General features: G+C 32.5%; 1 protein-coding gene across 2 annotated transcripts in view; it reads left to right on the top strand.

The window, feature by feature from the left end:
* The first annotated feature begins 3,978 nt into the window (after positions 1 to 3,978).
* LOC126889291 (TGF-beta receptor type-1) overlaps positions 3,979 to 25,511 on the top strand; it is a 144,420-nt gene continuing 122,887 nt past the window's right edge. Inside the window, exon 1 of one of the 2 annotated variants that reach the window (XM_050657418.1) lies at positions 3,979 to 4,336. In XM_050657418.1, the coding sequence (XP_050513375.1) occupies positions 4,243 to 4,336 (94 nt within the window). In that variant the 5' untranslated portion in view covers positions 3,979 to 4,242. The remainder of the gene's footprint in view (positions 4,337 to 25,511) is intronic. The other variant, XM_050657417.1, reaches the window with a different exon arrangement.

Below are 25,511 nucleotides of genomic sequence, written 5' to 3'. Positions count from 1 at the left end.
AAACTTAAATTCAATATTTAAAACGTAAGTATATTTAAGGTAAAAATATACCACAGCTTTGACCAACTAATATTTTTTATAATTAATGTTTTTAATTTTAATTTTAAATTAATCACTTTGACATTTATGTCAAATTTCCGGTAAACGTTTACAGACTTGCTACTACTGGCGCTCGCGAATTTGTAAATATCCCCTCTACGTACGAGCTCACAGCGTATAGGCAGTTTTGATGTAATGTCAAGAAAAATATAAAAATGGAATGTCAGTCAAGTTCAAGTAAAAGTTTTTGTAGGTATTGTCCTGTAATTGAGAATGAATAAATTATAATTGTTGATATATAAGACGTTTGTAGAAAAAAATATTGTATGATATAGGTGTTAAAAGGTACATTTTTAAGGCACTCATGTGAATTGCAGAATGAGCGAAGCGAATCTTTCACATACGTGCCTTAAAATTGTGCTTTTAACATTTATATCATAAATAACTATTATTATAATTTTTGTGTATTTGGACTTGTCTACCTCGGGAATAAGATAATAAGTAATATTTAAAGTATTTTATAATTCACTTCGTATGTTTGTCACTATGTCTGAGAAATCTTGTAGCCCGTATAAACAAAAGGGTATAGCTCAGTGGTAGAGCGTTGGGCTGGAGATCAAGAGGTCCCCGGTTCAAATCCTGGTGTTTTCTAATCTTTTTTTAATTTTTGGTATTGTTTTAATAAAATTTTTTGGAAAGTAGTAAGTAAAAATTAATTTAATCTTTAAATAAAATACAAATAAACTGTCCGAAAGTATATTTATTTCACTGAAATCACATTTAGAAGTATAACTTCTTACGTGCGTACAAAGTACACACACATTCATTTTTTTTAATACTTGTAAAAAAGATGTGACGAGGTTTCCCTCAAAAGCGCTTCATTTTTGTGTCATTTCATGTTTCATGTTGAAATAATCGATTTGGAATTTGACAAATAAAAATTTATGAAGTTACTTTTAATGAGCTACAATTCGGCTATACGCTGTGAGCTCGTACGTAGAGGGGATATTTATAAATTCACGAGCGCCAGTAGTGACAAGTCTGTAAACGTTTACTGGAAATTTGACATAAACGTCAAAGTGATTATTTTAAAATTAAAATTAAAAACATTAATTATAAAAAATATTAGTTGGCCAAAGCTGTGGTATATATTTTTACCTTAAATATACTTACGTTTTAAATACTGAATTTACGTTTTTTTAATGTTCCGTAATATAAATTATAAATTAATCTATTAATCTTAGCGCCATCTATACGATAATTGTGAAAGTAGCCGAAGTAAGAAATTAATATTTCATCAATAGAACGTCAGAATGATTAGCAAAATCTTAAAAAAATCTATTACAATTTAATTACTATTTAGCGTTGTAAATATTAAACAATAACAATTAAATAATAAATTTAAAAATTACCGGTGAAAGTTGAATTAGTATTCCGCTAGGAGCGACACCAGCGAAGCTCAGAGCGTTCACCGATTTTTCACTTTTAATTTTTAAATTTATTATTTAATTGTTATCGCTTAATATTTACAACGCAAAAAAATAATTAAATTGTAATCGATTTTTTAAAGATTTTGCTAATCATTTTAAAGTTCTATCAATGAAATATTAATTTCTTACTTCGGCTACTTTCACAATTATTATGTAGGTGGCGCTTAGATTAAGTTATAATTACATATTACGAAATATTAAAAAAAACTTAAATTCAGTATTTAAAACGTAATTATATTTAAGGTAAAAATATACACCACAGCTTTAACCAACTAATATTATTTCCTATTAATGTTTTTAATTTCAATGTTTTAAATTAATCACTTTGACATTTATTAAAAATTTCCAGTAAATGCTTACAGACTTGTTACAACTGTCGCTCGCGAATTTTTAATTATCCCCTCTACCTACGAGCTCATAGCGTATTGGCTCCGTGCCTCTCCCCTCTACTTACAGTCACGTGACACGCTGTCAGATTTTGTCAGGACGTTTTAACATTGAGTCTTATGGGACTATTTTGTTAAACTTGAATATTTTATTTTGTAGTGATAATAACCGAATACAATTGTTAGAATTCATTAGTTATTAATTTATACTGTAATTTATAGTGCAACAAAAATATTTTCTTTTTCGTTAATAAAGATTTATTGACATAAACTGTGATAGTGAGGTTATGTATACAAAATCAAACTGATAATCAATATTGGAAATAGAAGAATTTATATCAGATTAAGTGCGTTTTTATTTTCTGTTTATATTAATACATAATATCACTAGCGTGACACGGCATTTTTGTTAAATGTCTCATTTAAACATACACAAAGCGTCCTGATAAAATTTCAAAAAACCGCCACCATGAGCAGGTCGGTCGATTTTGCTTTGACACTTTGTTAACGCTCAGAGCGAATAGTACTGGGTTTAGAGACTTCATACACAAACCATTTTTCTCACTTTTTATAATCTATATTTTGCTCAGAATATTTTTTCGATAAAATACTTTTTTGAGTTATTTGCGAAAAACCGTCTAAAAACGTTTGACAGTAAAAAAACTCGCTTATTGTAGAATTAAGTCAGTTTATGCATTTCCGGACATATTTTGAACGTATATTTTTTCACCATCGAGAAGGGGTGATATATCACCCCCAGGGCAAAAGCACACATTGGCACAATATCCCTTTTTTTCTTTGACATGTTAAGGCCGCGTCCCACCATCAAATAATTTGATCAAACTGGTTTGAGCAAACTGAAAGTGACAGTTAATGACGTCACATCCTGAGTGTTCATTGTCAAAAAAATTTGATCAAACTAGACTGATAGTGAGAGCACAGATTTTTAGAATTTCAAAAAAACTGCAATTGTGACGTCACTTTGACGTACTTCCTCAAGTACGTCAAGTTTGCTCAAACTGTTTGATCAAATTATTTGATGGTGAGACGCGGACTTTAGCCATATGTATTGTCCTTTTCATGATCATTTTTCAGTGCGTAACAAATGATAGGAAAAAGGGTAAGTCCGTGATAATACATATTTATGACATTAATAGGGCTTTTCATCGATTGTCATTTATTTCGAGCTTCTGTCATGTGTCACATAATATTAATATATCTACGTCATACGTCTTTGGTTTGTATTATTGTATATACCAATAACGTATGTCGAAGATATATTAATATTATGTGACACATGACAGAAGCTCGAAACAAATGACTGTGAATGAAAAGCCCTATTCTAACATGACATTTTAGTTAAATCTGACAGTTGTCACATTTTATTTTCAATTTGGAATAAAAACAAATCAAATGTGTTTCTTGCATTTATAAAATGGTATTTTCTTTGATTTGTATAGTCTTATAAATTATACAGATTATATTTGTAATATTATTATCTAATTAAAAAAAAATATTTTTTTATTATGACGCCATCTATCGACAACTAGAATAACTAGAAAAAATATTATAAAAATGTCACCGACGAAATGTAATCACCGACGTGCCTTTTTTTCTGTCACATACAATTTAATGCGTTAGAAAGAAATCGAAAAACTGTGACGCACTGAAAGATGATCATGAGAAATACTGTATCATGACAATCCAAGCGGTTCTTTAAAATTCCCAGGTTTTGCAATATTTCACCGTGAGTGAATGGACTATTTACATGTCCCCTACAAAAGATTGGAACTGTAGACACTACCAAATATTTACCAATATTTTTAATAACAAATTAACAGATAAAACATGATTATATAATATGTAATAAAAGTGACAATGGCAAACTATTTCATGTACCTAACGTAAATTGTTGCTAATTAATCCATCCAGTTTTTTTATTAATTTTTTATACTATAAAATCACAGAACACTAATCAAAAATTAGACTATGGCATAGAAATCTACATTCTAGTAATTTTATTTTTTGTGGTGGTTCTCCTGTTATTATTAGGCGATCTGTCAAATGTGACAATCATCTTGTCAAAAAAAGTAGACATGACATGGTGGATCCTAGAAAGTGGAAGTTGTTTATAAATTTGCTATATTTTAACAAATAGTAAACGTCCAACGTGATTCGGTTTAATACAGTTTGTTTAATTTCCTTTCTACGGAAATCCTCTTCTTTAACATGTGCTGTGCCGTATTGCCACCGATTAAGTAATTAAAGTCGCAATGGCAGACCATTTTTAATAAAATACTTTTATACCAAAATCAGTGTTTGTGATTATGTTTTATTATATATATTCTTCAAAAATGTGCGGTATCTCGAAAACTTTATTGGTACTTAGTTGCCTGATTTTCTTTTGTCAAAATTTAAGTGGTGAGTACAGTACTTAGATTAGTCAATTTCAATTTAACAACAATAATACAGGACCCTGCAGTTTTTTATTCATTTGACAACAATCGGTAAGACGCAAATTGGGAGATGAATTTGATTAAACCAGTTTATTGACCATATACTCATTTAATGATTTAAAATAGAAGTGGAGTACTAACCAGAGACACTTGGTTTCAATCACACTTTCTTGTTTTTAGTCATTGATTTAGTTTCATGAACTTGTTTTGTAGTCTTTTCATTAAGTATATGAAACTCATGTCTACATTATCTTAATTCATGCATCACCCTTATATCCTACTACTCTTACATACATTTACGTTTTTGTGCATTTGGCAGGTAGACCAGGGCGCATCTGTAAAAATATTAGTACATTTGGACGTTGAGAGGTGACTCAATTTTTTTTGCAGAAATTGCTTGAAAATAACTCAAATAATAATATTTTACTCCCACTCGAAAAGGTCTGGAATATTGTTTAAATAATCAAAATGTCAAAAAATCAAGGAAAATTCAATTTTTTTCTTCGTTTTTTGATTATAACTTTAAAAGTATTCATTTCCGAGAAAAGTTGTAGTGACATAAAAGTTGCGTAATTAAATTTCCTACAATATAAAATTAGTTAAAAATTTAAAAAATAGTCACCCTTGTTGCAAAATAGCAATAATTGCGAAAAAACCATACAAAAACAAGTATTCGCATTTTACGTTTTTCAACCATTTATGCTACACTTAGGACCTTCATATTTCACCCGGAAAAACATTATGATACAGTAAAACAATACTGTAAATTTCATTAAGGTCAGTTTAATAGATTTTGCAAAATAAATTTTGCAATCCAGCTTTCGCAAAAAAATTCATTTTTTCAAAATGTTACAGGACTAAAAATAAAGCAGATAGCAAGTTGAATTTTTTTTTCATATACTGTTTTTCTGTACTGTACCTTTCATTTGCAATTTGTAAAATGTCCGGGGTCTCAGAACAAAACTTACTGAATTAAGCCTCAATGTTTTAAATTGTACCTATGATATTATCATTCTTACAGAAACTTGGCTCAATAGTGACATTGCTGATGCTGAAATTGGTCTTGTCAATTACAATATCTATAGACAGGATCGTACACCTACCTCTAGTTCATCTCTTAGAGGGGGTGGAGTATTAATAGCTATTTTAAAGAAATATTCATCATTACGAATCCAATCTGATCCTTCTATTGAACAGCTGTTTGTACGGTTCCACGGCAAACTTATTCTGGGAGCTCTATACATTCCACCTCAATCTCCAGCCTACACCTATCAAGTTCATGCTGACCAACTGATGCTTCTAAGTGAACAGTTTTCATCCCTGAAATTTCACTTATTTGGTGACTATAATCTCCCCTCAGCTAGGTGGAGAGTTGAAGATTATTGCTCTTCTGCAACCTCACAAACTTCATCACCTCTAGCTGTAGTTGATGCCATTGAGGTTGTTTCAAATATGTGTGCTTATCATAATCTTTTTCAATGTAACTTTATATTTAATAGCAGGGGTGTTATTCTGGATCTTATCCTGGCCCCAGAAGAGCTTGTCATTTCTGAAGCTGACGATGCTCTGGTTTCACCTGACTCTCATCATCCTCCTCTGTTAACATCATTGCAGCTTAATGTTTTTGATAGGTCAATTTCTGGTAACGAATATTATTATGATTTCCGTAATGCAAACTTTCCAGCAATTCACCAATGTCTAGAATATATAGAATGGGATAACCTGTTTCGTGGTAGAGATCTTTCTGACATGATCGCTATGTTTTATGACATTATTTATTCTCTCATTGAACATTTCACTCCAGTTAAATATTTTAGTACTAAGAAATTTCCTTGTTGGTATTCTTCTGAGCTTAAGCAATTGTTAAAGGATAAAATAAAAGCTCATAAAATTTATAAAACCTTAAAGACTCCTGAAAGCTATGCTGATTTTTGTCATCTGAGAACAAATTGTAAAAATCTATCTAAATGCTGTTATGACAATTACATACGTTTCACCGAATTTTCTATACAAAATAACGCAAGGCATTTTTGGAAATTTGTAGGTAGCAAGCGTGAAAACAATTGTATACCTGACTCAATGACCCTGAATGACTCTGTAGCTTCATGTGGCAATGATATTGCCAACTTATTTGTAGATCACTTTTCATCAGTTTATAGTGATATTACTTTAAATTGCAATGTTGACCATATTCAGTCTCAACTCAATATCTCATCATATCGTATCCAGATTTCCAAAATTTACGAAAAGCTTTCATCATTAAGTGTCAACAAGGGTCCTGGGCCTGATGGTATACCACCTAATTTTCTTAAGGAATTCAGTTTTGTACTATCGCGACCTTTGTTTCATATATTTAATAAATCTTTGGATGTAGGTCAGTTTCCAGACTTTTGGAAACTTTCTTATGTCACACCAATATATAAATCTGGTAATAAATCTAATATTAGTAATTACCGCCCTATATCTATTCTTAGTGTTATACCAAAGGTGTTTGAGAGTATTATAACTGATTTCCTCACCTTCGATAGCTCCGGGATCCTAAACTCTCAGCAATTTGGTTTTACTACAGGTAAGTCTGCTGAACTGAGTTTGTTGACCTATGTTGATTTTCTGTCTGAAGCCTTGGAGGAGGGACTTCAAGTTGATTCAATTTATACTGACTTTTCCAAGGCCTTTGACAGAGTAAATCATGAACTCCTGATTCAAAAGCTTAGCTCCTACGGCATAAGTGGACCTTTGTTGCAGTGGTTACAGAGTTATTTAACCGAAAGATTTCAACAAGTTCGAGTAAACCACTTTTACTCACAAACCTTTTCAGTTAAGTCAGGTGTACCACAGGGGTCCCATTTGGGTCCATTACTCTTTAATATATTTATTAATGATATTACCAACTGTTTTCACGATTGTAACGCCTTGCTATTTGCTGATGACTTGAAGTGCTTTAAAGTTATAAAAAATCATTATGATGCTGCCATATTGCAATCAGAACTGAATAACCTCTCTGCATGGTGTTCACTTAACGGTATGAACCTTAATTCAATCAAATGTCATGTAATTAACTTTAACCGTACTCACCACCCAATATTATCAAACTATTACATTGATGGCCAATTGCTCAACACTGTTAATAGAATCAAGGACTTGGGGATTACACTGAAAAACTCTCTTTGTTTCAATTCTCACATCATCAATGTCATTCAAACATCTATGAAAATGCTGGGTTTTGTAAAAAGAACAACTCGTGATTTTACAAACATATCCAGTATTAGAGTTCTTTACTTCTCTTTGGTCAGGTCTCACCTTGAGTATTGCTCTTCAGTGTGGTCCCCACACTACTTGGTCTACATTAGGAAACTTGAACAAGTCCAAAATAGTTTCTTCCGTTACATTGCTTTTAACCTTCATACCTATCAAGATTACGCTGTATGGCAGCATCAACTGCAGGTCCCTTCTCTTGCAAGCAGGAGAAAACAAAGGGACCTTTTGCTATTATTCAAGATCTTAAATGGTATATGCAGTTGTTCTCAACTACTTAATAAGATCGCACTGTTTGTACCACCTCGCACCACTAGACAAGTGCGAACATTTTATGTACCATTCCACAGGTTTAATTATTCACTTTTTTCATTCGTACCCAGAGTCTTGAATTTAGCAAACTCCCTTTGCAATTTACAACTGTTCGACAACTCCATCAGTCGTTTTAAAAGAAATTTAGATGGGATCAATATTTGAGTGAAGCGTCTGTAATTTGTTAACTTGGTTTTGTAATTTGTTAACTTGGTTTTATGATATTATTTCATAGTACATATTTACTTCTAATATTATATTTATATTTCTGTATGTCTGTTTTTTATATTATATTATGTTATTGTTTTTTTTCTGTACACTATGCATTTTTGTAGAATTGGGCTTGCCCGTAAAATAAATAAATAAATAAAATTAAAATCGGTTAACTACCACGGCGTCAGGATTTTTTTTAAATAAACATTAATTATTGGTGCTACGCGCAGGACAGCGGATAGTTTGCTCTGATTGGGCATTCCAATGACTTTTGATAATAATTGATACATTTTAATTTTTATTACATTTCGATATAAATAAATAAATTTGTTTATTGCAAAATAAAAACAGATACTCTCGCCTTTGAAATAACACTTTTTTAGCAAAAACTTTCTTTGTTCATATATATTTTAACTTAGAGAATAAAAGTTTATTATTTTTAAACATATGCAATTGTTTAAACAATATTTCACAAACAATAAAAAAATTAGTTTGATTTTTGTGGAATTAAAATATTAAAATACAACAAAATATAGAGTAAGAAAATAATGAAAATAATATATTAGATAAAGATTGGAAGAAATTTTGGTGGAAATCAACTTGTGTGAATCGAACATCACTGTCCTGCGCGTAGCACCAAAAATTAATGTTTATTTAAAAAATTTCCTGATGGCGTGGTTTTTAATCGATTTTAATTTTACAAATTGCAAATAAAAGGTACAGTTCACTTCTATAAGCAAAAAAATTCAAGTTGCTATCTGCTTTATTTTCAGTCCTGCAACATTAAAAAAAATGATTTTTTTTGCGAAAGCTGGATTGCAAAAACTATTAAACCGATCTTATGAAATTTACAGTGTTGTTTTACTATATCATAAAGTTTTTCTTGGTAAAATATGAAGGTCCTAAGTATAGCATAAATGGTTGAAAAACGTAAAATGCGAATACTTGTTTTTGTATGGTTTTTTCACAATTATTGCTATTTTGCAACAAGGGTGACTATTTTTTAAATTTTTAACTAATTCTGTATTGTAGAAAATTTAATTACACAACTTTTATGTCAGTACAACTTTTCTCAGAAATGAATAGTTTTAAAGTTATAATCAAAAAACCAATAAAAAAATTGAATTTTTCCTTCATATTTTGACATTTTGATTATTTAAACAATGTTTCGGACCATTTTGAGTGGGAGGATAACTCAAATATTATTATTTGAGTTATTCTCAACCAACTTCTGCAAAAAAATTTGAGTCACCTCTCAACGTTTATCTCAAAACAGATGCGCCCTGGACTAAGGTAGTTTTACTGATCTACTTAAGGCTATGGGTACATAATTCGCAAATATTTTACGTGTATCCCTACTTTTTCTGTCTTTACACGGCAAATTACGTGTAGTAAAATTCACACTGGTGTGGATATGTAAACATTACTAGAATGTCATTCTACTTGAAAATGTCATAATTAATTTAAAGAGATGGCTTTTGAATGTTCTTGGATAACTGTTATTTTTATAATTGCAAATTATTAATTCAGTTAATAAATGTGATAATTTTTTCACTAACTATGTTTTCAGTGATTGTAATAATTTATTTGTACAACAAAAACTAATAATCAATCGAGAAAAGAGGAAAAGTGTTAAAGTGATTTTTTAATAATATGTTGTTATTTTGGAACGCTTACAATTTTGAACATCTCTAACAACAAAATACTTGGATCACAGGATATATCTGATGTATTCTCTGCTTGGATCTTTCACAAATAATACACAATAAATAACTTTTTATTAAGTTCACGTCTTAAATCAATTATTTATCAAATACACTATATATCAATAATATTTAATCAATTTCTCAAAATATTCCCGATGCAATGTCAAATATTTAAAATTGTCACTGATTGTCAGTGTCAGACTGACAATATATGCTGACAATATTATATTCGGTTGAGTGCGTTGTAAGACAAAGACAGATTTGGAAAATATTACCACGGCATTGTGTTCATTTTTTTCAAATCCTGAAAAAACCAATAAATATTTTTGAAAAATTTAAACGCAGAATGAAAAACTAAATTATTACCGAGGGCCGAAAGTCCCTTAGAATAAATAAAAAGTTTATTTTGAATGAGATATTTGAATTTAAAAATCACACTAAATTTTCTCTTAGTTTTTTCACCCCTGTAACTTATTAAAATAAACATTGTAGAAGTTCTCAGGGACTTTCGGCCCTCGCTAATAACGTAATCTTTCATTCTGCGTTTAAATTTTTCAAAAATACTTATTAGTTTTCTCAGGATTTGAAAAAAATGAATCCCCATTTGAATAGCATTGCAGCCGAAAATACGTTCCGATCCTCTTAAATAATTATAAGTATGTATTTTGTTTTTATTTTAAATTTTCAATCTGTGTATTTATGTAAGTTTTTTCTAGTTCTATTTCCTTATTTTCATTTTCCTTCATAGAGCAGTCTTCTATGAACTAAAGAAAATTTTTATTTAGAGATATTTAGAGGTAATGGCACAAAATTGTCAGAAATCAAATTGACTACATCCTAATAAAGCACAGATATCGAAACTCAATTCAGGCAGTAAAGGCATATCCAGGAGCAGACGTATCCTCTGATCACAGTCTTCTTATTGCTAGGTTTCAACTTCAACTAAAAAAGACCCAAAAAAGCCGCAACAACAATAAACTTAACATACAGAAACTAAAGTCAGAAGAAACAAAAGAAAATCTGAAACACGAAATCAACACAAATCTAGACAGAAACCCAGGAAATAATTGCAACATAGAACAGCAGTGGCAATTCTTCAAAACCTCTATATTAGAACCAAGTAAGAAAGTACTTACTACAACCAAATGTAAGAAAGAAGAATGGATGACGGAGGAAATTCTAGACTTGATGAATGAAAGAAGAAAAAACAAAACCATTAATAAGACTCGCTATAAACAGCTTCAAAACCAAATAAGAAGAAAAATTAGGGAGGCTAAAGAAACCTACTTCTCTGAAAAATGTAAAGAAATAGAAGAACTGCAAAACACATATGACAACTTCAACCTACATAAAAAAGTCAAAGAACTAGCCGGAATAGGAAATAGAAGAACCTCAAATATATTGCTCGACAAAAATGGAAATATTATAATGGAGACAAAACGAAAACTACGACGATGGAAAGAGTATATCGAGGAACTATTTCATGACCAGAGAGAAGCTAGTACATCCGTAGATAGCCAAACGGGAGATGTAGGCCCAGAGATAACCAAATCAGAGGTTAGTCAGGCAATAAACTCTATGAAAACCAATAAATCTGCTGGTCCAGATGAATTGCCTAGCGAGCTAATAAAGTTGGTCAACGAGAAAAACCTGGACATAATAGTAGAACTGTTCAACGCTATCTATACTACTGGAATCATCCCTAGAGAAATGTTGACATCAGCCTTTGTGTGTTTGCCAAAGAAGGTGAATGCAAAAGAATGCAGTGACTACCGAATCATAAGCTTAATGTCACATACCTTGAAAATTCTATTGAAAATTATCCACGCCAGAATACACTCTAAACTGGAGCTGGATATTAGTGACACTCAATATGGGTTCCGCAATGGTATGGGTACCAGAGAGGCATTATTCTCCTTCAACGTGCTGACACAGAGATGTTTGGATGTTAACCATCCTCTTTACGTCTGTTTTATAGACTACAATAAGGCGTTTGATAAAGTAAAACATGATCGACTCATGGAAATCCTAAAAAATAAAAACCTAGATGAAAGAGATTTAAGACTAATAACACACCTCTATTACAATCAGCGAGCAATAGTAAGAATTGAAAAAGAAACATCTGAAGAAATGGAAATAAAGAGAGGAGTCAGGCAAGGCTGCATACTATCACCTCTATTATTTAACGCTTATTCTGAAGAGGTAATGCGAGAAACTCTGGAAGATGAAACAGTCGGCATAAGAGTAAATGGAGTCTTAGTTAACAACATCAGATATGCAGATGATACAGTAATAATAGCCGATAGTTTACAAGACCTGCAAAGACTCATGAGTAAAATAGTAAGGTGTAGTAGGGAGTACGGACTCTCTCTCAATATCAAAAAGACGAAGTTTATGAAAATTAGTAAAAACAACCATAATACTAACGAAATCTTGATAGTAGAGGGCCAGCAGATCGAAAGAGTAAAAAAGTACACTTACCTAGGAACACTTATAACAGAAAATAATGACTACACTGCAGAAATAAAAGTCAGAATCGAAAAAGCACGTTCTAATTTTATAAAAATGAAAAAGGTCCTATGTAGCAAAGATTTAACATTAGCTCTTAAAGTACGCCTAACAAAATGTTACGTCTACAGTGTTCTATACTATGGAGTGGAATCATGGACGTTAAATGTAGAGACAATGAGACGACTTAACGCCTTTGAAATGTGGACCTATAGAAAAATTATGAGGGTTTCCTGGGTAGATAGAGTTACAAACAATGAAGTACTGAGAAGAATAGGTAAAGAAAAGGAAGTTGAACTTACAATTAAAGAAAAGAAGCTACAGTATCTCGGACATGTGATGCGGGGCGAGAAGTATGGTATCCTACGACTCATAATGCAGGGAAAGATAGATGGCAGAAGAAGCATCGGAAGAAGACGAATTTCATGGTTGAAGAACCTGAGAGAGTGGTTTGGATGCAGCTCGAAACAACTATTTAGAGCTACTGCCTCAAAAATTAAAATAGCTATGATGATTGCCAACCTCCGTAGCGGAGACGGCACCTGAAGAAGAAGAAGAGGTAATGGATTTTGACAAGAGCTATGAGTGATGCCTATGCAGTACACACATTTTAGGAGCTATTTATTTACAAGGTCATAGCTCTTGTCAAAATCTATTACCTCTACATTAACCCCGGAGTAGTCGCGCTCACTTTTGTAACGTGAACAGTCACGTGTTAGATTTCATCTCACAATACGAATTTAAATACGAATTTACAACAAATTTTTATTTTAGTATTTTTATTTACTTGCTATGTTATCTAACAATTATTAAAGCTAATTTTTTCTCACCAATGCCATAAATTCCACAAAAAGAAGAAAAAGAAAAAAAATACCTACGCATTACTACACCCTTCCTCGAGGCACTTACAAAATTTTTTCAAAATTGCAAAATTGTTCATCAAGTTATTGCGAAAAAGGATAAAATGTGAGATTCTATCTAACGGCGCAACTACTGGACTACTTGCGTGTTAAACTTTAAAATCAGGTTAATATGCTGCTACGTATTCTCCACATTGCTGTATGGCATGGGGCACTGGACCCTTACAAAGACACTAATGAAAAAATTGGAGGTCTTTAAGAGGTGGATCTATGGACTGATAAGTTGGGCTGATCGAATAAGAAATGAAATAGTTTTACACTGAATGAAAAAAAAACAGGAATCACAAAAACAATCAAAATTCAAAAGTTACAATATTTATTCATTGGACGATCGCTGGAAGAAGAGGACCAACCTGAAGAACATTCTGGCTCCGAAATCTCTGAGTGGTATCAATCACATCTGATAATTTGTTTCCAGCTGATGTAAATGAAGTTATTATTGCCAATATGATCTTTAACATTCAATAGCCAGACAGGGTACTGAAAGAAAAAGGAGAAGAATGGTTTAATTACCTCCTGATTATTATACTTCCCCTTACACATGATTCCAAGGGATAAATCAAAGAAGTCAATGTGCATTATTGTTTAACCTTAATGGCTCTTGTAAATTTCTTTTATTTTTGTTTTTGAAAGGTCTTTGTTCTGATTGGGTTAACTCCTGGAACCAGAAAAAATATCAATTTTTAAAAGTTTCAAACCCACCCTTAATAAGGGCCAACGGGTTGAAGTCCAACCAGTGGGTGGAACAACTTTTTGTTTAATGTAACATTGACCTCTATATTTATATTTTTTCATATATATTTCCTATAAGGTCTTAGTTCTGAGGTTTTGTTCTAAGTCCTGGTTGATACGTGGAATAAGAAAAAAATGTCACATTTTAAAAGCCTAACTCTTTACGGCACGAGATTTTATAGATTTTCTAGACCGTTGCAGCACAGAAACATTCAATTGCATATGTAAAATCACCTCAATTTTTTAAAAACAACTGATAACCATTTGCGTTTGGCTGATGACTAAACTGTGGGAATTTTACCAATTACAGTGGAACCTCGATTATCCGTCAGGGCACTGGACCAAGGGTATGACGGATAATCGAAAAGACGGTTAACAGAACATTAAAAAAAACTGAATATTGAAAATTGATAGTACAACTCTCAAATTTTATTTACATATGTTTTGTTTTACAAAATAAGAGGAATTTTTGTTCGTACAATCGAATCAATTTGGTTTAAAATATTCTGAAATCTTTGTTTGTTTTGCTGATGCTTCACATTTTTCTTAATCCGTGTAAAATCATGCAAACTACTTTATTGCTTCTTCTTGTCGAGAATACCACTCGATAAATTGTTGCATGTGCGATGCAGCTTCTCTAGCTTCTTTACGCAAATCTTTGTTAGTTACAGTAACGTCATCGACATTGCCACCATCAAATTCCGAGTCTGTGTCAGCTTCTGAATCTGTTCTCAAACAAAATGAATTAATGACCCAATTTTTGCTTATGTAGTCAATACAACTTAGGTATGGACCCTGATGGTTAACAGAGGTGACAGTTAATGGAGAGACGGATAATCGAGGTTCCACTGTAATGATTATACTCAATACCAACAGAGGGAATAAGTAATACAAACCTCTTGCGTAGGTGTAACTTGATAAAAATAGATAGTAAGTGGTTCATTTTGTGGACCACTGTGCAACATGTAGCAAGAATTTGGTTGTTCAAATTTCAATCCGGTGTGCCGAAAAGAGTTCAAAGCCACCATTGAGTAGAGCCAAATAAATAGAAGCACATTGGGTAAAACCAGGGGTTGAAGTCTAATCAATTTTCCAGGGGACAACATTTTGTTTGACGTGACTTTGAACTCTGTATATCCACTCTAGAACTTTTGTTTTTACTTTTCACAAATTTTGATAATATGCTTACAATATTTTGTCAAAACATGCATTTGATTATGATATGATATCTAATTTTGAGGAAAAATGTTATTTGTATCCATTGGAAAAAGTTTGGTAGACACGAGTGATATAATTTGTCCTTATTTACTATTACTCAATACTCAATACTGTTTATTCATGTTAAAAATATAAAATTTTACACACCTCAAACATGTACAATACACAATTAAAATTAAAATTATGTTGCAGATATTCAAGAATTGTATACAAGGGTTTTTTTGTTAATATTTTTTCAATTTTATTTTAAAATTCCTTTTCAGGCAAGTTATATACTCAGGCAGTACGTTAAAACATTTTATTGCCTAATATTCTGGTCCATTTGGGTACCTTTTTCAAACGCCAATATGCTGGTATCATAATATGATGCTTTTGATTCTTTCAGATCTTTCAGATCTGGGCCAATATTAGATATTTGTCTCATGTGCCCATTTGGAAAATTGGTGAGACGTAAACATGGTAGCCGTGTCGATAGCATATGATTGATAACAGTGTGTTAACTGTGCTGATCTTCTTGACTTCTATAAAGATTCATATTCCTCTTTATTAATCGAGGGTTTTCTAGAATGTACTGTGCTGCTTCAGAAAATATTCTAGTCTTTCATAAGCCTGATGGCAGGCCTCTCTAAAAACTACAAAAATTCCTTATTCGCTTTTAACTACAGTTTTTTAAAAACTAATAATTGTAAGCCAGTCAAACTTCTACAATCTATTACTCATACATAAATAAAAAAAGAATGAATAAGGCCAATGACTAAAAACACCCCTAACTTACATTATTATGCTTCCAATTGGATTTCTCCTTTTTTTTTCAAAAAAATATATTGATCTTTTAACCGTACATTTTTTATTTTTTATGTTAGAAAGTTTGGTAAAAAAGAATTTTGTAGGTTTTTACAAGATCTATAAGCCTATTAGTATTAAATCTTTTTAAAATTCTCAGTCGCAAAAAGAGGTGAGTTTGAAAGGGTTGGTAAAGGTAGTTTTTGCATGTTAATACAAGATTTAATTGTCAATAGCTCACTTAATTTTTGCCGTAAAAAAATTTTTTGCAAATTATGTTCTTGGAAATTAAATAAGCTACAATTTCAGATTTAAACATTTTTTCGTATCGCTGACGCTAATCGTTCTATTCTGAAGAAAAATCCATTTTTTAAAAACTAATCACTCTAAGCCGGTCAAACTTCTAGAACCTATTAATAATACATAAATAAAGAAGACCAAATAAGGTCAATGACTAATTTTAATTAGGGTGGTGATTAGGGGGTTGCTTTCGATCACTTTTTCGCTGGAAAAAAAAATAGGGACTGACATTCTTTTCATTATAAGTCACTTAATTTTTGAGCTAGATACTTTTGTTTATTTCTTGAGATAGATATTTTTATATACATAGTTTAAATTAGTTCGAACAAGTTATCCTCGAAAAATGCATAGTTTTCCCGTGTTTTGACTTTGAAACTACAATATTTAGCATTCGACGAAGAACAGCTAACATATAATAAAGTATAGCTTGATTACTATTGGTCTTAAAGAATATTAAAAAATGGTTTTGTTTATTTTCTCAAAAGGTACATTTTTGTTAAGTAAAGTTGTTTTGATAAAACGAAAACTTTTGGAGTTGTTAGCAGAAAACTTATTAAAAACGTTTTTTGCTTAGAATTAATGTTTTTTACTAACTTTTGCGGTCAAAATATAATAAAAAATTTCCACATTGGTAACCACCCCCATGGTAAAAGCGCCTTTCGGCATCACATAGATTTGGATCCTTGGACTATCCACTACTTATTCTCAAATTTTCAAGCAAATTGATCCATTCTGTAAAAATTGCGAGATTTTGTACTATTTTAAGCTTCATTACTTGGACTATCTTACAACATACTTAAATCGTTCACCAAATTTCATTAAAATCGACCTGATAGCTTTTGCAGAATAATTTTGCAATCTAATTTTTTTTAAAAAAGTTCAAATTTTTTAAAAACTTTCTGAAGAAAAAGTAGACCATTTAAAAGTTTGCTAATTTTTTTACATAAAGAAGTTCTCTACCTATCTAATACCCTTTACAGGATTTACCCTTTAATTAAAATCGGATTATTTAAGCGGCCTCAGCACTGTTTTAAAGTTATAAACAATTTTTTGGCTTATAAACAAATACAGTGAGAACGTTTGAGTTGGCATAAATTCATATTCTCGAGAATATGCGTCTCTGGAGATAAATCCCGAAACAGGTCCATTTTTATTTTTAAATTCTAATTTTTTGGTATATATATCATACTAGTGACGTCATCCATCTGGGCGTGATTACGTAATCGATGATTTTTTTAAATGGTGCCGTGTGCTCAATCGAAAGGCTATTCAATTTTGTATTCACTAATATAAACATTAACATAACTTTATACAAGGTTTGAATTAAAATTTTTTTTTGAATTAAATTAGTTCCAATATTTAGATTACGTCATCACACCCAGATGGATGACGTCACTAGTATGATATTTATGCCAAAAAATTATAATTTAAAAATAAAAATCGATCTGTTCCGGGATTTATCTCCAGAGTCTCCCATTCTCAAGAAAATGAATTTATTCCAACTCAAATGTCCTCACTGTATTTGTTTATACGCCAAAATATTGTTTATACCTTTAAAACAGTGCTGAGGCCGTTTAAATAATCCGATTTTAATTCTGTAGTGTATTAGATAGGTATAGAACCTCTTTATATGTAAAAAAAATTAGCAAACTTCTACTGGTCTACTTTTTGTCCAGAAAGCTTTTAAAAAATTTGAACTTTTTAAAAAAATTTAGATTGCAAAATTATTATGCAAAATCTATTAGGTCGATTTTAATGAAATTTGGTGGACGGTTTAAGTATGCTGTAAGAATTTTCTAAGTCAATTATGAAGGTTCTAAGTGCAACCAAAGTGGTTGAAAAGCATTGAATAAAAACAGTCTTTTTTGCCCACTTTCTATTTATTGCTATTTTTAATTGCTTTCATTGCTCGATACAGAAGACCTAGGACTTACAAAGTCCAATTGCTTGCCAATGTTTTGTATTTTGATAACGATTTCCAAAGTGGAAATTGAAACATCAAATAAACTTAATTTTAAAGTAAAGTTGTGGCTTATTCCCACTAAAAATACTAGATTATTTTAATTCTAGCTGGGGATTTTTGTATACGTTCTGTTTTGGTTATAAAACAATCACAATGTATAAAATGTAATTTTTCTGTGCTTATTATAGCTCAAGTGTTTTAAGAAATCGTTCTTATCTATTTAAAATACTATTAAGATTCTTAATATTTGATTACATATGTAGCTCGCGTCTTCAGCAGTCCAATTGTTTGTTAATGTTTTGCATTTTGATAAGAAGTGGAAATCGAGATGCCAAATAAACTTAATTTTAAATTAAAATTTTGGCTTCTTCCCACCAAGAATAGTACATTATTTTAATTCTAGCTGTAGAAAAGGCGAAAACGGCGGGTTCTTTGGAGAAAATATTCCCATGAGATTTTTTCCATAATCACATTCGTGAGACATTCCAGAATAAGATTCAAGAATTCGCCCACGCGAAAAGTGGTCAAAATTTTTTTTTAACAATTTTTTTTTAATCAAATTGCAAAAATCAATATTTTCGGCCCGGTCAATTTTTTTTTAGGTTTTTTGGACCATTCTGGATAAAAAAGGTCTCTTATAATTTTTGAAAATTGAAAATTGAAAAAAAAACGAAAAATGGCGATTTTCAAGGTTTAATAACTCGGTTAAAAGTTATCACTATGAAAGTCAGAAAGTGGCTAAATCAAAGTTTAAATCCCCCCCTACAAGATTCTGAAGAAATTTTTGTCGTTATTTGATTACTAAGTTGTTATTTTTAAGTTATAATAATGAGCGCCATGCACGTATTAGTCGGCCGTCCATGATGAGTGCGAAAGAGACACCATTCAGGCAGTCCAATGGCGCATCTCACTCGCACTCACATTTACAGCCGCGTCAATACGATCTTATCGCTCATTATTAATAATTAAAAATAACAGCTTAGTAATAAATTAATGACACAAATTTCTTCAGGATCATGTATCTTCATGGCTTTAAATTTGATTTAGTCACTCACTTTCTGACTTTCTAAATAATACTTTTTAACCGAGTTATTCAGTCTTAAAAATGGCCATTTTCGCGTTTTCCAAATTTTAAATTGCTTATAACTCAACACGATCAACTTTAGAGTAAAAATTACAAGAGATCTTTTTTGTCCGGAATGGTCCGAAAAATCTAAAAAAAAAAGTTTGTTCGGGCCAAAAATATCGATTTTTGCAATTTGATTAAAAAAAATTTGGACCACTTTTCACGTGGGCGACTTCTTTAACCTTATTCTGGGGTGTCTCACGAATGTGATTATGCAAAAAAATCTAACGGGAATATTTATTCCAACGAACCCGCCGTTTTCGCTTTGTCTACTGGTGATTTCTGTATTATTGTGTATCAATTTATCAATCAAAGATAGAATAAAAATTTTATTTTTTAATATAACGCGGGCACATAAATTTGATACACCCTGTATATTGATCTGTAAATATTTATTACAAGTTAGCTGTCACGCAAGGTTTCTCCTTAATGAAATTTTCCATGAAGAATTAAAAACATTTTTGTAAATAAAAGTGGAGTGAAAGTTATTTAGGATTATAATTTTAAACCGATTGTTTATTACGGAAAAGGGAAATCCACAGGTAGATGTAATTATTAGTTTTTAGAAAAATAGAGGTAAAGAGAATTGGAATTTTAAATATGTTTGTTTAATGACAGAAATATTTAGATAATTTCCGAAAAGTCATTAGTTTTGAGTAGAAGTATTGTTTGAAGGAATGACTGGGTTTTTCGATTGAAACAGAGGGAGGTGGAGAGAGAAATGTTTCTGATTGGCTTGGCAATTTGGAATGGGGAAAGTTTTGTTTGAATGTTGAGATAGTTTTGGAAAGAGGAATTCATTGTGTTACCGGCATCCAAAATTGGCAGTCAAAAGTTTTCGTGAGTAGTTCAGCAGCAAGTACTAGTGTTTTGTTTTGATAGTGGGAGTAGCCGAAAAGTGGTACGAGAGACAAATCAAATCGAGAAGAAATATCTCTTTGATTATGTACAGTCCAAGAGAGTAAGTAACAAGAATTATCATTATAAAAATTATTTGTGACACCAAGTAAAAAAGATACTTGGGTCTCAGGAGATTATTGTTGAGAGAAAGAGAGGAAAGAGTTTTGGAGTTTATTGAACGAGTACTGGCAAAAAAGAGGCCTGGCGTGTGTTTTGGAGAAATAGTTGAGGGTATCTTGCTGGATTGTTTGCTGAGAACGGAGAGGGCTTTGATTGGTAGCCTAACATAATCAACAAGGAGGAACTGTTTGGGTCAAGAGGAGACATCATTGTGTGTGAATCAAAAAGGTCAGTCAATAACCTATGTGATAGATTTTGTTTTATAATCAGAAGTTAAATTTTTTTACGTAAAAGCATATGCATTTAAGATTCCAACATTTCAAAAATTTAATAGGAAGTATAAGTAATTTGCGAATACCAAATTTGTTTGTTTAGCTTGTTTTATTAATAGTATCAAGAACCAAGCGATAAATATTTGTTTGAATTAGATTAATTTATATGGTAAAAGTTTCTTTTGGACAGTTATGCCCACAGGATTTAATTAATAAATTTACAGAGCATTGCTTTTGATAATAAAGGTATTTGTATGTGTTTATTTATGATTTTTCTATTTATTTCCTTTTCCTATTTTATCCCGATAAGGATCAACTAAGAGATACTGAAGCCACGAGAAAGGATAAGTATAACCTAAGAGAATTTAATTAATTTTTTTTTTGACAAAAGGCACCCTGAGATATTTTCTTAATATTTTTATGTATGATTTGCGTTAATTAAATAATTGATCAAATAAATAATAATTAATATAAAAGTAATAGAAAGCAGATCATAACAGTATATAATCTGTTTTGGTTGTAAAATAATCTTCTGCTTCTTCTCGTAGCACTACAACCAGGGGTGGGTCTTTGAAGCCTAAGGGTCTTCTTCCTGTGGGGGCTTCTTCCCAGATTAACTTGACAAGGCGATTATTAGAGAGTCTATGGACATAGCCAGCCCATCTTAGATGTTGGGATTTAATTTCTTGGACTATGTCACTCGCCCTATACATCTGCTTGACCTCAGCATTTGTTCTCATTCGGTATTGGTTGCTATTAGGGTCGTGATGAGGTCCAAAGATTCTTCTGAGGATTTTTCTCTCAAAACATCTAAGTTTTCTATATTAAACTAAAAAGGGGTAGTTCCCTAGGTTGGCTGTATACCTTACTTACTTACTTACTTACTTAAGCCGTCCTCTTGTACCTTACGGTGTCGAGGTAAGTGGAGAAATGAGACGTCTCCACGCCTTTCGGTCGGTAGCTAGTCTTTCTGCTTCTCTCCACCCAATATTTCTTTTTACGCAAGCCTTTTCAATATTTGCGTTCCACGTTTTTGCTGGCCTGTCTCTTCGTCGTTTGTTGTCAGATGCCACTTTCCATACCCTCTTTACAGTTCTTCTTCTTCTACGGCACTACAGCCCAAATTGAGCCTCCTTTATTTTTTGCCTCCACCCTTGCCTGTCTGTGGCTGCTCTTCTCCATACACGGACTCCTAAAAGGGCTTGTGCGTCGCTGTTTACTGTGTCTTCCCAGCGCTTTCGTGGCTTCCCAACCGGTCTCTTTCCTTGCATTCTAGCATTCAGTGCTCGTTTTGGTAGCCTATCCTCTCCCATTCTTATCACATGTCCGGCCCATTGTAATCTTTGTAATCTAATGAAGTCCGACAGGGGCGTTTCCTTATAAAGTTGATAAAGCTCGTTGTTGTATCGACTTCTGAAGATTCCGTTTTCCCTCACAGGTCCTAGTATTCTCCTAAGTACTTTCCTTTCGAATGTGTCGAGTTTGTTTTTGGATGTTTCTTTCAGCACCCAGACTTCACTGCCATAGCATGTTATTGGTCGAATTAAGGTTTTATAGATTCTCATCTTTGTATTTCGGTGGACACTTTTTGACCGAAATATATGGGAGAGGGCAAAATAAGCTCTGTTTGCCTGCGTTATTCTCTTCCTTATGTCTCCATCTTCTGATCCGTCGGCATATATTTCTACTCCCAGGTATGTAAACTTTTCAACCGTTTCAATGTCATCTTCATGTATAATGTTTTCTGGGACTATATTTCTTCTCGTCTGAGTCATTATTTTTGTTTTTTCTGTGTTAATTTCCAGACCTAGCATTTTTGTTTGTGTTTTTAACTCTGCATATGTTTCCTGCGCTCCTGTTGATGTTCTACTCATAATATTAATATCATCAGCATAAGCGGCCAGTTGAACCGTTCGGTTGGTCAGTAGATTTCCTCGTCCAGTTTGCATTTGCCTAACCGCATACTCCAGTGCCAGGTTAAACAATGTTGGGGTCAGCCCATCTCCCTGTTTTAATCCCTGCGAAATGTTAAAAAAGTCTGTCCGGTGGTTTTGTATTCGTACACATGCCTGAGTTTCATCCATTGTGGCTTTAATGAGTCTTATTAACTTGTGTGGTATTGCCAATTCAGCCAATATATAGTATAGTTTGTTCCTTTTGACTGAGTCGTATGCCTGTTTGAAGTCTACAAACACGTTGTGAACATCAATATCGTGTTCCCATGCTTTGCTCAAGATCTGTTTTACTGTGAATATTTGATCCAGTGTCGATCTTCCCCGTCGGAAGCCCGTCTGATACTCTCCAATAATATTTTCTGCTAGTGGTTGGAGCCGCTGGTTTATAATATACGTGAGGACTTTATATGCTGTACATAGTAGAGAGATTCCACGGTAGTTTTTGCACTGGAGTTTGTCTCCTTTTTTATAGATCCGGCATACTATACTTTTCTTCCAGTCGTCGGGTATTTTCTCTTCTTGCCATACGTCTCTGATGAGCGCGTGGATGTGACTTGCTAGGTGGTCGCCACCTACCTTATATAGTTCTGCTGGTATTTCATCAACTCCCGGAGCTTTATTGTTTTTCTGGGCCTTAATGGCTTCGAAAACTTCCTCTATGGTTGGAGCTTCTACTCCATTCTCTTCTACGTAGATCATACCCATTTCATCTTCCATGTCTACTTGAGTTCCAAGTAGTGTCTGAAAATAATGCTTCCAGGTTTCTGTGACTTTCTGTTGGTCACTGATTATTTGCCCACTTTCATCTTTACATAGACTTGTTTGAGGTTTATACCCACTTTTTATCTTTTTTAGGTATTCGTAAGCCCCTCTAATTTCGTTGTTTTTGAAATGTTCTTCCATTTTTTCTATTTGTCCATTTTCATAGGCTCTCTTTTTATTTCTACATGTCTTGTCTGCTTTCCGTCTTGCGACTTCAAATAATGTTCGTCTTTCCCGTGTTCTTCTTGTTATGTACATTTTGTGTGCTTCATTTCTTTCCTCGATTGCTTGTCTGCACTCGTCATCAAACCATGCTGCTCTTCTCTCCTTTTTCTTGTTTCCCAGGGTGGACGCTGCTGCTGTCAGTACTGCTGTTTTGATATTAGTCCATTTGCCCTCTATGGAGTGCAGTTCTAGCGTCCTTAACTCATTTGCGACTTCTTGTTCGAACTTCTCTTTACATTCCTGAATCTTCAGTTTTTCCAGGTCCAGTTTGTTTGTTCTTTGTTGTCTTTACAGAAATTTACAGTTCTACCTTCACTCATTCTCGCCATATGTCCGAACCACGATAACTGTTTCGTTTCAAGTCTGTCTAAGGTCCTTCCAACACCTCACCTTTCACGTATGTCTTCATTTCTTATACGATCACGTCTGGTCACCCCGGATACCGCACGTAAATATCGCATTTCGCATGCTTGAATTTTACTATGGATGTTGTCGTTCACTGTTCACGTTTCACTACCGTAGAGTAGCACCGGCTCGTATACAATTTGAAATACTTTCATTTTTGTTTTCAGGCTTACTTCTTTCTTCCTAATAAAAGTTTTATTGAGTGCATAGTATAATTTTGTTGCACTCATTACCCTGCTGTTTATTTCTGGTTCTATAATATTTCCTTGCCGATTTATTGTTGATCTTAGATACTTGAAGTCCTCTACTTGTGTAATGGTCTCATTATTCTGCTTTACATTTATATTTTCTTGAGTTTTCGATATTACTAAAGCTTCTGTTTTTCAATATTTATTTTCATCCCAAATTTGTTAAAGGCTTCATTCCAAACATTTACATTCACGTGGAAGTCTTTTTCTGATTTTGCCACAATTACCAGGTCATCGGCATATATAACATCAACTCTGACACGTAAACTTGTTGAAGTTTATACACCCCAACCCTAGTTCTTTTTACCTTACCCCTGCATTATTTTGCAATTTCGTCCATTAGAGTGATGAATAACAAAGGACTCAGAACACCACCTTCTCTTACACCTGTCCTTGTGTAGAATTCTAGAAATGAGTGATTGTTCGTTCTTACATTATTACGTGTACATTTATATATTTCTTCATTGCTTGGATTAACTTCGGTTTCACATTTCTACGGTTTAATATTTCCCAGATCGTGTTACGTGGCGCCCGATCACATGCTTTTTCCAAGTCCACAAAGCAGAGAAACAACTTACTATTATGCTCTAGGGTTTTTTCTGATAACTGTCTAACCCTGAATATGAGATCGGTTGTACCTCGCCCTGGCCTAAAGCCGCATTGGCTGTCATCCAGTGTTGGCTTGATATTTTCTCGCAGCTTTTTCTCTAGTATTATTTCGTAGATTTTACTAGCAACTACCAACAATGATATTCCCCTGTAGTTAGAACACTTATGTTTATCACCTTTTTTGTGTAATGGTAGAATAGTTGCAAGACCTGGTCTTGGTAGTCAACGTTGGCCTAAGATGGTTGATTGAGTTTCTTGATAGAGTTTCACCGTGATCCCGGAGGTTATATCTTTTAACGTCGGCGTTTAGCCTGATCAATATTACTTCAACATAATGTAAATTGAATTATAATTTCATCCATTGTGGTTTTGACTGATAGGTCCGAAAACGTTCTGAATTGGACATATTTTATTCAATCCAATGGGATTTTTTAAAATTTTTAATAAATATACCTATTACATAGAAGTGATTTTTTACTTCATGTTAGAGTTTTTTCTATATTAAACAATCACAATGTGTAAAATGTAATTTTTCTGTGCTTATTATAGCTCAAGTGTTTTTAGTAACAATTCTTATCTATTTAAAACACTATAAAGATTCTTAATGT

This window comes from Diabrotica virgifera, chromosome 8 (genome assembly GCF_917563875.1).
Source record: "Diabrotica virgifera virgifera chromosome 8, PGI_DIABVI_V3a".
Lineage (NCBI taxonomy): Eukaryota > Metazoa > Arthropoda > Insecta > Coleoptera > Chrysomelidae > Diabrotica > Diabrotica virgifera.
Note: the sequence above shows the minus strand (reverse complement) of the source record. Positions and strands in the feature narration are given on the sequence as shown.